This window comes from Megalobrama amblycephala, linkage group LG15 (genome assembly GCF_018812025.1).
Source record: "Megalobrama amblycephala isolate DHTTF-2021 linkage group LG15, ASM1881202v1, whole genome shotgun sequence".
NCBI lineage: Eukaryota > Metazoa > Chordata > Actinopteri > Cypriniformes > Xenocyprididae > Megalobrama > Megalobrama amblycephala.
In genome coordinates, this window is record NC_063058.1 from 6173468 (window position 1) to 6187457 (window position 13990).

At 37.7% G+C, this 13990-nt stretch overlaps 1 protein-coding gene across 1 annotated transcript in view; it reads right to left on the reverse strand.

Annotated features, from left to right (window-relative positions):
* Nucleotides 1-532: 532 nt before the first annotated feature.
* The window catches only part of kif21a (kinesin family member 21A), an 80928-nt gene continuing 67470 nt past the window's right edge, over nucleotides 533-13990 (reverse strand). The window contains 5 exon segments of the mRNA XM_048158334.1: nucleotides 533-2383; nucleotides 5456-5655; nucleotides 6826-6996; nucleotides 11699-11816; nucleotides 12501-12665. Of these exon segments, the coding sequence (XP_048014291.1) occupies nucleotides 2293-2383; nucleotides 5456-5655; nucleotides 6826-6996; nucleotides 11699-11816; nucleotides 12501-12665 (745 nt within the window). The 3' untranslated portion in view covers nucleotides 533-2292.

Consider the following 13990-nt stretch of genomic DNA (forward strand, 5'->3'; position numbering starts at 1 on the left):
AACATTTCATCTGATTACTGTCATTTTATACATAACACAAAAAGTGTTATGTTGTCATACAATGAAAGTGGATGGTGCCTGCGCCTAATATAAGCATACACAAACATAACATAATAGCATTTAATTTTTTTTGCAGTTACTGCATACAAATTTTGCTGTTATGTTAATAAAATCAAATAACAAATCACAATGCTTATATGGTTGCTTGCAGTACTTTTGTTCCCCTTTTTCAGTCACCAATTTCTCATTGTATGTTTATAATTTTATGTGAGTGTGTGTGTGTGTGATACATATATTGTAAATAACAAAAAAATCACAATTTTTTAAGCCAAAGTCACCATCCAGTTTGATTGTATGTTTATATACATAATCAATCTTCAAAACCATCACAGTTTTCCATTTTCATATAGGGAGTTGTATGGACTACTTTTATGAAACCTTTTGGAGTTGGACAGCTCTTGTCATACTCCACTATAATTATTAATAAAATAATCACAATTTCCATTTAATGAACACAGTGGCACTTCAAGAGTAGTTTTTGACAGATGACATTTAATTCAATTGACATCTGACATTCAGATCACTACTGGGTCACCCATTGTGTTGACAACTAAACCTCCAGAGTAAATCTGAGACGTCATAAATAGACAAAGCCAATACATGGCTGGAAAACTAAGAGCATTAAACAATTGCTTACAAAAGCTTTCAAGTCAGTCTTCATATGTTTATTTCATCTAGCACAATGCAATGAGACAGTCTGACATGTAAACTACATTTAGTGAACTGCAGTGTGCAGGTCTGGGAGAAAAGCACTGCTCTAGATAGATAAGTGGTACAGGCACAAGTAATTGTCCTCTCACGTTTGAATACTAATATATATATATATATATATATATATATATATATATATATATATATATATATAGATAGTATATAGATAGTATATATAAACAGTACAGTATCTAGTGTGTTTATCTGAATGCTACACAGACCTAATAGACTTTGACGGCAGAGGAAAGAGGTTAATAGACCGACAACAATAGAACGAGTGTGAGGAGAGTGATACATGACAGAGTTTCTATAGTGTTATGGTCTACGCTGATCTAGTATATTATATGTGATATTAGCAGAAAGATGGTTTCACACTTTGGTCACCAAATGATTTAAAGGTGGCCACATTGACACCAAACACAGAGTTCATTTAAGGTCATGGTGATTCCAGTTGGGTGAAAAGAAAGAAAATTCAGGGTCATAAGTCAACCCATAAAAAAGAGAAAAACTTCAGAGAAAACAAAGCAAAAAAGTCATTTTAAAGCTCAAGCTTTTTTGTTGATTTTTTGCATGAATTCTCCCCCCCCAATTTACTTCCAAATGTTGTTTACTGTAATGCGGGTGGTGGGGGATTCCCTTTTTTTGCAATTCGCATTTTCAATGGTGATTCTTATACAGTACCAATACACAATGTTTACTTATACAGTATTACAATTAATATATTACTATTAATAATACATAAAATACAAGTAAATTATTATATAATAATTATACAATATATATATATATATATATATATATATATATATATATATATATATATATATACATACAAACATATACATACATATATATATATACACACACTGTATATTCAATCAGCATTAATAATATAGATATATGGATATTTATACGCAAAGTAATACAGTAATAAGAATTGTGGGGAAATGTGCCTAATTATCAATGCAAAATTAATTTCACATTGCAAAAAAATCAAAATGTACTTAAAACAGCCTTAATTTTCTTTTTGCAAAATATTACTTCTTTTTTATGTTATAGTGAGATTCACCCAGTTAGTCCACAGACATCTCTATCACTCCGTAATGTTCTGAACGTTTCCCAGATCCGGAACACTGAAGCCAGCTACAGAAGATCCGGTTCTTCTTCCTCAAAGCCCAAAAGAACTCAACATCGATGTCTGTTTTCAGTGCCATCTTCATGATTGTTAGAATTAACCAAGCTGACATTGTTATTTTAAGGACAAAGAGCTTTTTTTAACATGTGACGTTGACCTAATTGTGGGGCATCACTGAAGACGTGATGAACTCTGGGAAACGTCCAAAGAAAGCATAGTGAGAAGATTCCGATTCAAGTAGAATTCTGTTGGGATGTGTGTGTGTGTGTTGGATGCCAAAGAGTCAACTGGATATCCATGTTTTATTGGTGGGGTCAAAGTGCAAATGTCTTTGGCAGCTGCGTTACCGTGGTAACACTGCAGTGGAGTTCGCATTGAAGGAGTCATCAGTTACTGACACCCTCGTCAACTGTGTCGGCCACATCTGCGACGCCATCCAGACTTCCTCTTGCACGCCAGATCTTCACTGTCCGGTCACTGCAGGGTAGAGAGGAGATGAGTGTTAAAGTGAATATCAACAAGGGTAGGCATAGTAATTGTAAGGAATTTAATGATTCTGGTTCTGATTCCAATTTTATGTAATAATCCTGGATCCTAAAGATGCGTTTTAGTACTTCTGAGGAGGAAACCCCCTCCAAATAATGGGTGCTAATTGTATTTTTGGATGCCAAGTCAACACCTCAAACTCGTTGTTGCAATCAAACCATTCCTGAACCACTTTTGCTTTGTGGCAGGGCACATTATACTGCCACCAGGGAATACCGTTTCCATGAAAGGGTGTACATGGTCTGCAACAATGCTTAGGTAGGTGATACGTGTCAAAGTAACATCCACATGGATGACAGGACCCAAGGTTTCCCAGCAGAACATTGCCCAAAGCATCACACTGCCTGGGCTTGCCTTCTTCCTATAGTACATCCTGGTGCCATGTGTTCCCCAGGTAAGGTACGCACACGTACCCAGACATTCACGCGATGTAAAATACCGCGATTCATCAGACAAGGCCACCTTCTTCCATTGCTCCGTGGTCCAGTTCTGATGCTCACGTGCCCACTGTTGCCGCTTTCGGCAGTGGACAGGGGTCAGCATGGGCACCCTGATTGGTCTGCGGCTATGCAGCTCCATACACAACAAACTGCGATGCACTGTGTATTCTGACACCTTTCTATCAGAACCAGCATTAACTTCTTGAGCAATTTGACCTACAGTAGCTCTTCTGTTGGATTGAACTACACGGGCCAGCCTTCGCTCCCCACATGCATCAGTGAGACTTGGCCGCCCATGAACCCGGCCGCCCGGTTCACCACTCCTTGTTTGGACTACTTTTGATAGATACTGACCACTGCAGACTGGGAACACCCCACAAGAGCTGCAGTTTTGGAGATGCTCTGACCCAGTCATCTAGCCATCACAAATTGGCCCTTGTCAAACTCGCTCAAATCCTTACACTTGCCCATTTTTCCTGCTTCTAACACATCAACTTTGAGCACAAAATGTTCACTTGCTGCCTAATATATCCCATCCACTAACAGGTGCCGTGATGAAGAGATAATCAGTGTTATTTACTTCACCTGTCAGTGCTCATAATGTTATGCCTGATCGGTGTACATTTGTTGCCTGTAAAAAAATTGAGCAACACTGTGAATTTCACAATGATTTGAATGCACTTTTATTAATGCACTCATTAGATTCATCATTATAGTTGTGCTATTCTTCCTTTTCTCAAGAATATGAAAGTGCTACAAAGAGTATAAACAAACCTAGATTTAAAATTCAGTAGCAAAAATCTTTAATTGCAAAATGGTTTAAAGGCGCGTTCACCCCATATTGTGATTACAACATTCCAACTTGTAAAAAGCGCTCACGTCCTCGTAGAACTCGTAATCACAACTTGTAACCTGCTAATTTTCAGAGAGCTCCTACTTGTACCACATGACCTCTGTACCACCTGACTGCTGCAGACTCATTTAGGCATTGATAGTTTTCCAAAGAAACGCATAGTCCATGGACTTGAACTAGACTTCAAGTAGAATGTTGCAGGTTTTCATCATGAAATGATAGTAATTACGACGTCGTGAACACGGCGTGAGTTTCAGGGCTGAGAAAGAATATTATATGTAACATTGCTAACACTGTTATACATTACAAAGAAATACTAAATCACAATAATGAGCCTTTAGTTAATTAAGCACTAAAGTGCATGTACAAAGCTTGCCGCAACGCACCAGCAAAAGTAATGATAATGAATGTGTCGGAAAAAAACAGGAGGGAGACTGTCTGAACATTTTAATAATTTATTAATAAACTTTTATTAGTCAGTGTCAGCTGCAAAGATGAAGTTGACAATGTTGACTCATCATCTCTGCAGAATAGTGAATATATATATATATATATATATATATATATATATATATATATATATATATATATATATAGAGAAGTGTCATGCAGTAAGTGCGGTACTAATTCTGAACAAACATTTGGATATGCGCCTAACAATAGAGGTTATGCACGTGACGTCACTGTCGGCCAGACTATTGTTACGCCCACCGAGTGGCAAAAAGACTTTGCAATTGACTGTACAAATAGATTTGACAAGACATCTGAGGTATATTTTTACAGACTGCCGAAATCTACAGAAAAGAGAAGCAAATGGATCGCTGCAATTCACAGAAACAAATGGACTTCAGGCAGCAAAATGTGGATGTGCAGTTATCATTTCGATGAATTGATATTATCAATGATCAATATACTGAATTATCAATATGTTGAATTTTGGGGTAAAATCATACCCTTTATACTATTTTGTTATATATTGTATTGACAACTCATCAATTAAATATATTCTCACCAACTCACCATCTTATATTCTGCACAATTGGGTGTTTTTAAATAAACACTGACTAAAAACTATACAAGTTTTAGGGTTGGACGATATGATGACATATAAAAAGTGATCATCCAGGTTTAGACCTACCTATGTTGTATTTATATAAAGCATTCACAGGCAAATTTGCTTTATGTATTATGTCCCCAATGTCGAAATCAGGTACATATGTCAGGAAACACGATTCCCGGCTTCATGTCAACATCCATGGATCACTGGATCTTTGGTAAGTTGTAAAGAACACTATATCGACCCAACATTTAGTTTAAAGTGATAATCGTTTGTTTCAGTCACATTTTGCAGTTTACCCCATTAAATCCAATCATGCAGCAGGCTCTTTTGCCACTCAGTCTGGCTGAGGGGGCGTGTCCCGGCGGGAAAGTGACGTCAGTGCATACATTTTATAGCGCACATTTATCTTGGTTAACGTTAGAGTGAGCGGCCATGTAAAGTGGCTAATGCTAGGCTATGGTTTCAAATAATAAGCCATGTTTTTCTGGTCAATGAATGATGACTTTTAATGCATTCAACTTTGCAACAATGGCTATTGAAATGAAGGCCTTTTTCAGAGCAAATGACCAAGTTCAACTCCACTATGCATTATTTGGTTCTTAATTAGAAGCAGTTCTCAATTCCAAGTTTTATGCATGTGTAATACTCACTCTGATGCGGTAAACAGATGACTGCTGTTGGTAGAGATGCTATTGATGGGGCTCTCGTGGCCTCTGAGTTCTCCCAGTGGACTCAGGGTGTCCGTATGCCAGAGTTTGAGAACTCCTCCTCTACAGCCACTCAGCAGGATGGGAAATGCAGGCACGACTCCCAGAGCACAAACCCAGTCACGATGAGCATTGGGTACCTGCTGTAGGGCAAACAACATGTCAACTCATCAAATCCTGGACAAACACAAACACAGTTTGAACCCTGATTGATTCACGTCCTGATGAGGTAATTAGCCTCTTCCTGATTTCATCCTCAGCACTGATTAATCAACTGATTGGCTAATTGTCCTTGTGGAAGCTACTACACTTGCATTATAATGTTGCCAGAGTGAAGCCAAAAAGTATTTGGAAACTTAAGTCACACTTTAGAATGAATGTGATATATATAAATCAGCCATGAAACTCTTGATGGTGCAGGCTGATCGGTTCTTTACCAGCAATCCGCAAGCAATCATTTACTACACGGCACAAGCTGATTCGATTGAGCGGATTCTGCAGCCAGTGTGATTGTTTTCTCAACATTTGAATAGTCTAGTTCAGTGTGCATTGTAAGCTGGCCACTGTTCCTCTGAAATCCTCCACCTCCCCCAGGTCCACCTGCTTAGCACTGCTATTGGATATTTGTATGTCTGCTGATGCAGCAGCAGCATATCTTATATTCTGACAGCTGCGTGTCTGCATATCTATTGGCAGTAGCAAGTCCAGCAGCCACAGTGTGTTTAAAAAGAAATTGAAAAGTGCAAGGTTTCTGCAATTAACGAACAGTATATTAATAATTGAGCTGTGTGATTAATTGAATTTTAGTTCAGAAGTTTAGTTTCACCTTCCAGTTATCATGAAAGATGATAGTCGAGAAAAAAATGATTATTGTGCCACATTCTATTCCTTTCCCTTTAAAGCGGTGTGCTTTTGCCTCTCATTAAAACCCCAAACTCCAAGTCTACTTGCTATTACAAAAGAGTTATTAAAAGAGATCTCATGCTGTTTCCCTGGCAGCTTTTTGTGCGCATGCTCCGAGACAGAGCAAAACAAAACTGAGCAAAGCCTAGGCTACTTTGAGCTTCAGGTGAATGCCTAAGTGATCAATTACATACAAAAACATCTTAAAATGCCCACCTTGGCAAGCATTCAATCCGTGTCAGTATATTAGAATGTCAGTATATCAGATACTGTACGTGCATTCGGTCTTAAAGTGACAGCAGCCTAATATATATTTACTATCGTATCGTGACTTTGTTGCTGATACGCAGCCATAATATATAAATTTACTGTGTAATCATGTATAATGTTGTCAATATAGCTGGTTATACCTGCAGTAGGTCCTTGCGGGTCAGGTCCCATTTCTTAATGCCGTTGTCTCTGGAGCCGCTAAACAAACAATCACCCTGAACCACCAGGGACTCGATGCCATCATAGTGGGGTGGCTCGAAGTTATGAGTGGGGCTGATGCTACCCACAGCACCCTCTGTCACATCAAACATCTGCAGAAATAAATGACATGGTATTTGGTCATCTTGCGTGAGATTCCAAGTTACAGGGGCCATATATGTTCAGTACGAAGGCCACTACAAACACCATCAATATATGACGTAACAACGTTTTTTTTTTTTTAACATTGATTTTTAAAGATTTATTTCTGATTAGTGTTTCTGATGTAAACTCCCTTTATTATTGCTTTGCAGTCTTTCTTGTTTTGCGGTCTTTCTTGTTCTACTGTTGTACTTATTGTGCTATATAAATAAAATTTTGATTGATTGATTGATAACAGGAAGTGGACAGGTACATTTACATGTTCACGGCGCATCATATGAGTACTACACAAATGTGACTCAAATAAACTTTCTATGCTTTGTGTGCGGAGCTCCGCACATGACATGCAGGGGAAAAAAAACAAGATATTGTGGCCACGGATTAGGAATTCATTTCCATAACTTCTTAAGAAACGAAATAGCACAACATGGCCATGATTTAACTAAAATAAAGCAACAAATAAATAAGTAATGGGAATAAAAGTGTTAATTTGTGGACACAATATCTATTAGTTGCATCCGCATGTCCTGTGTTGGGGTTCCATAGTTGTGATCCCTAATAGATATGTTAGATAACCTATTAAATAAACTTATAATGAAACTGTCGCAGCTAGTTACGTTCAGATGTATTTTCAGAGACTCTTATTTTGCCACTGTTTTGCACTTCTGTTTCTGCTTTCACCATCCCTGAGTTTCCTGTGTTTATGTTCATTGCCATAGTTACTTATTAGTTTTTTACCTGGGTCTTATGTAGTTCATCATTACCCTGTGTATTTATACCCCTCTCAGTTGTGCACTCATTGTCGGTTGTTGTATGTGTTCGGTTCCTGTGCATCTGAATTCTGCTTCTTCTATTCGATTATGTGTTTATATTAAACATTGCTGCAAAGATCCTTTGCATCTGCTCATCCCTGCGCCAAACGTTACAGTAATATAGGTAATTTTTATACATTAAATGTGTGTATACCCTTTAAAATGATAATCTTGGCCTGTTACAAGATTGTGATCTTCCAACTATTAAAATCGCACAACTTACTTTTAACAATCTGTTAAACTGACATTCAGTGTATTCAGTGTAGTGAGCTAGTATTTAGCTCTCTATAACACTGCTTTAAAGCTGCAGTTTTAAAGCTAAGTTTTGCCTCTTTGTCGCCATCTCTGTTTGAAACCTGCAATTGCAGTGATTTACAGAATTATCATCTTTGTGCATCGGCACGGCTCTTCAGCATGGATGAATCTAATGTTTTGAGGTGCAGCTATGTGTGGGGGCTGTCAGTTAACGCATCAGTGTAGATCTTCACTGTACATCTTAATTACAGATGCTACGTCTTGTATGTATGTCCAAAATAAGAAGTTTCACCGGAAAATGTCATCGGAAGTAGTAACATGTCATCCACTTATGTTCTGACCAACTGAAAAAGGTTTTACAATAAATCGTGCAACCAATGGTGGAAATTATTATTGTTATACTTTGTTCTCGAATTGTTAAAAACATCAACATTGCTTGACTGTGTGTATTATCGTTATTCATAACTTTATGGATTAAGTGAAAATGTGTGCTACTGTTACCTTATTACCCAATGAACCACTGAAATGTCTTACCTGTCCGGCAGATAAATAGACATCTCTGTGTTCGTTTTTACAGTGCTCAGCATAAATGAGTACACCCCCTTTGAAAAGTAACATTTTAAACAATATCTCAATGAACACAAAAACAATTTCCAAAATGCTGACAAGACTAAGTTTTATATAACATCTGTTTAACTTATAACATGAAAGTAAGGTTAATAATATAACTTAGAGAACAAAATTTTCAGTTTTACTCAAATTAGGGTGATGCAAAAGTGAGTACACTCCACTGAAAGTCTCTGGAGCAAAGCTAAATTTTACACTACAAATGTCTAATTTAACAAGAATTCAACCACAGGTGAGTCTAATTATTCATTACACAGGTGTCCAGCAGACAGTTGACTATAAAGGGGAGTTAAAACCCCTTCCCATTTCATGCTGTCAGCAATGGCAGCACATGGAAGAGAAATGTCACAAGACCTGAGAAAGAAAATAATTTCTTTACACCAGAAAGGTGAAGGCTATAAGAAGATCAGCAATGCTTTACTTATCAGTCAGAATACTGAAGCAAAAGTGGTACGAAAATTTTAAAAAGATGTAACTGCAACCATCTCACAGAGACATCCAGGTCGTCCACGGAAGTTAACACCTTGACAGGAGCGTCTTCTGATGAGAAGGGTTGAAGAAAATCGGCATGCAAGTTCACTACAGTTATCTAAAGAAGTAGAAAGCCAAACTGGGGTGACTATTTCCCATGACACAATACGGCATACACTCCAGAGGAATGGCATGCATGGGTGCCGTCCATGAAAGAAGCCTCTCCTAAAGCCCAGGCACAATAAAGCCCGAATAGAGTTTGCCAGGGCCCATGCTGACAAAGATGAAGACTACTGGGACTCTATACTCTGGAGTGATGAGACCAAGATAAATGTTTTTGGAACTAATGGCTTCAAAACTGTATGGCGTCGCAAAGGTGAGGAATATGAAGAAAAATGCATGGTGCCTACAGTGAAACATGGTGGTGGCAGTGTCCTTATGTGGGGCTGCATGAGTGCTGCTGCTGCATTTCATGAAGGCATCATGAATTCACAGATGTACTGCTCTATACTGAAAGTGAAAATGCTACCATCACTCCGTGCCCTTGGTCGTCATGCACTTTTCCAACATGACAATGATCCTAAAAACACATCTAAGGCCACTGTTGGATTTCTGAAGAAGAACAGGGTGAAAGTGATTCATTGGCTGCTGATCTGAACCCAATCGAACACCGATAGGCAACTCTGAAGAGACAAGTTGAGTATCACTCTCCATCCAGCATCCAGTCTCTAAAAGAAGTCATTCTTGAAGAATGGAAAAAGATAGATGTTGCAAAATGTCACCAACTTGTTCATTCCATGCCTAGAAGACGTCATTAAAAATCACAGAGGCCATACAAAGTACTAGATGTAGTAGTTTTTGTTGTGGGGTGTACTCATTTTTGCATCACCCTAATTTGCGTAAAACTGAAAAATGTGTAATCCAAGTTATATTATTAACCTTAATTTCATGTTATAAGTTTAACAGATGTTATATTAAACTTAGTCTTGTCAACATTTTGGAAATTGTTTTTGTGTTCATTGAGATATTGTTTAAAATTTTATTTTTCAAAGGGGGTGTACTTATTTACAATGAGCACTGTCACGCCACCTTTCAAAAGCCCTACCGACATTTATTCTTGTTTTCGCACAGTCGCTTTCCTTTTTTACTGTAATCTCTCTGCAGTCCGCATTCCACAATGTGGTAGTAGAAAGTCTTTTACTTTTTACCACAGTTGTTGATGATGATTGTTGTTTTGAACTTTCTGGATTAGAAGCCACCATCTCAAATTTAAATACATTCCAGCTGCCGTAAAAAGAGGCTACAAATGATGCGCCACCAGCAGCATCCACACATGCAATAGCCTAGTAGCCAGGACTCCTCCTTTCCGTTTACAGATGTGACGTAATGACGCAAAGACAAAAATTGTGATTCGAGCTAAAGTAAGGAGAAAGTTTTGAACACTGATTATATACTTGCTCAATAATTGATTTTGAATCATTTTTAACCAAAAAAAAGTTACAGACAGCAGCTTTAAATTTTTACACCTAAGTAACATAAATTGAATACATTGAACCATATCTACAGCATTTTGGGAAGATGAGTGAATTATTTAATTCCATTTTTTCATATTTTCTAAAAATATTAATGTAAAGTCATTTCATCAAGCTCAACCGTTAAACCCTGTTGAAAATTGTAAGAAAAAAATTATCCACATTTTTTGGGTGCCAAATTTTTTGGATGCCATGGTGCAGAAGTGGCCCATGGTGCGTCTGTAATAATTTCCCACGATCGCCCTGCTGAGATGGGAATGAGATGCTGTGTTGCGTTGCCATACTTCAAGTATGCCTGCAAGGCTTTTTCAGATAGTGAATCTGGTGACACCATATCAGGTGTCGTTTTATAGACGCAAGTCATGTAACTGCGTAGCGTCACACAACTTCATATGTGGCCTATGAGATTCAGACACCGGTCATGCTGGAAGGCGTTTCCATAGCATCATCTCATTCTCATCTCAGGGAACTGGGTAACTCTGAGCATTTTTTTTAAAAAAAATATACGTTCAAGAGTTGAAGTAACACTACAAGTGCACATCCAATACAATTAAGCACACTTTTTTTTTTTTCACAAGGGTACTCATCCCAAAACATTTTAATTTTTTTTTTTTTTGTCGAATTTAATCAAATGTGTATTTAATTTTGATGTGTATTTAATGTTTGTTGTTAGAATAAAGCAAAAACAAACAAATCAAGGTTTAAATTATATTCACTGACCGAAAATTTTGGTAACAGGGTAGAAAATACTGAATATCTCTTTTATTGAAAATAAAAGAGCTCCTGACCTCGTAAGAATCAAAATTTTCTGAAGGTTGAGAACCTCCTTTCACTGACCATTTGTTGAAATAGAAAAAAATCCCATTTTTAAAAATGTCAGGGTCTATTTCGTACACTATTTATGGAAAACGTCAGCTAACGTCATCCAAATCACCATTACAGATAGATATACAAACCTTGATGTAGTGATCCTTAGAGCCTGTGATAACTAGATCCTGACCATTGCCAGTCTGATCAACAGTTAAGCACATGACTGGACCGAGATGGCCCATTAATTTTCCTGTAGACACAAACCTGACAAAAACAGATAGAAAACATCAAATTGTCAGATATATGATGTTGCAAATTATGTATAGCTCTCAGAATGGGTTAAAGGTGCTAAAGAGGATCTTTTCGTCGACTGAGAAACCAAAGACTGTTACTGAGTTTTTTTTTTCATGCGTAAGAACAACCCCCCTCCTTCGAAGGAACGCCTCCCAAAACTCGTAAACACTCGTATTGGAACACAAGTGTTTACCACCGGCATTCGCTGTGTTGTGTTAGTGGATTCATTATGTCGGACTCACCGCAGGTAACTCATAATCTGCAGTTGTTACTCCTGTCTCCGGACAAAAACATTGCATGCAGCGCCTGTGGAGTGTGGAAAGTTACTGGAGCGCGCAGCCGCGCTCGTCTCTCACAAGGAACGTCATGGCAGTGATTGACAAGCCAGAGGGCCAATCCGCGCACGTCTCTCACAACGAACGTCAAGGCAGTGATTGACAAGCCAGAGGGCCAATCGTTTACGCGATTGGCTGATGTTTTTAAGGCCCTGCCTCGTGCACAGATGATGTATATTAATATTATTCCTTTCAGTGCACCTAATAAATAGTCTTTTATCAGTTAGTAAAGACAGTTTCAAGTAATATTGCAAAAATGTATAAAACAAAACATCCTCTTTAGCACCTTTAAGTAAAGGATGTTGTGTTGAAGTCATACCGTCTCAGGTCCCACATGCGAACAGAGTTGCCAGCGGCAGCATAGAGAACGGTGCCAGATGGGTTCAGAAAGATCTGGTTGATCTGGTTTTCCCCGGCCGGGATGGTCACAGTGCGGTTTGTACTGGCTGCACATGGGTCACCAGTGTTCACCAGACCTGATGATCTGAGGGTAGAAACAGACAATCACAGAGGAAGAATATTTGAATACCAGGGCACTCAACACCCATTTTGATTGATACAGGAGTACCGATAAGCTTTTAATACATTTTTACCAACAAGGTCTCAAGATCATCTGACTCAAATTTGAAGAAGATCTGAAGGAAGCTGTTAGACAAGTCAAAATAGCATTTTTTAAATTCTAAATTCAAAATGGCAGAAAATCTAGTATCTGATTTGTATAATATGGAATAGTAATGAGAATAGTACAATAGTAGTGCCACATTCAACATTCAATACAATTAAGTGCTCTAAATTGTATTTAATGTGCATTTGTAGAGTACTTCAAACCGAGTACTCCAACTTCATCATTACAAATGTGTAATTACAAATATATTTAAATACTCAACACATATGTGATTAATTCAAAATACATAATGTGTTAAAATAATTTAACGCAAACAACCCAAATAAATTACTGAAGCACGTAAAACTGCGGCATTAATGTATTTTATGTGATGCAGTTAGATGATCTAAGAATTCGTGAGTTTATCACACTGAACATCTACCATGGCGCAAGCACCTGTAACCCTGGTAGGTGGTAATTTGTATTCCATTTACCCTGTTGCCCAATTTCTCGGCTAGATAAAGCAAACCAGTGTCTCGCTAGTAAAGTTTTGGTGGATGAGGATTGCAATCAAAGTAGAGATGACTGCGGTGAGGTCCAGTCATACAGTAAGAATGTGCAAGTCCATTCTATTGATGCACAAAAAACAGTGCATGTGCGCTCTTGCTGCACTGATCGCACATTATGTTTATGCACAGACTCATTTTGGTATATTCAAGTTGTTTCCACATAAATACAGGATAATGTTTTGATTTGTTGGTTTAGTTTTTTTTAGTTTTTTTTTTGCATCTTCATATGGTCCTGTTTGGTATTGCAACTTGATTTGTCCAAAATGTAAATAAGCTCTTTGTTGTTGCACTGTATACATACTATACACTCTGAACTCTGTGTGTGCGTGTGTGATTTTTTTTCCATGGGTGCTTTGGTGTGCATAAATTTATGAATTATATGGACTCCTTATATTATTTTGTTATTTGGTGTCCTTTTGGAGTCTTCAAGTGTACTTTTTTGGAAAGACACCTACATTTACCTTTAAAAAAGCTTACAGAAAATACAGTTTTATGAGAATCACCCTTCAATCTGATGATTTACCATGCTAGATATAACAAATGATAGCAATATGAATGTGTTAAACAAGATAAATGGTGTATGCTTAATCTCATGATAAGTGTGCAATTATTAATTTTAATTGATTGACAGCCCTT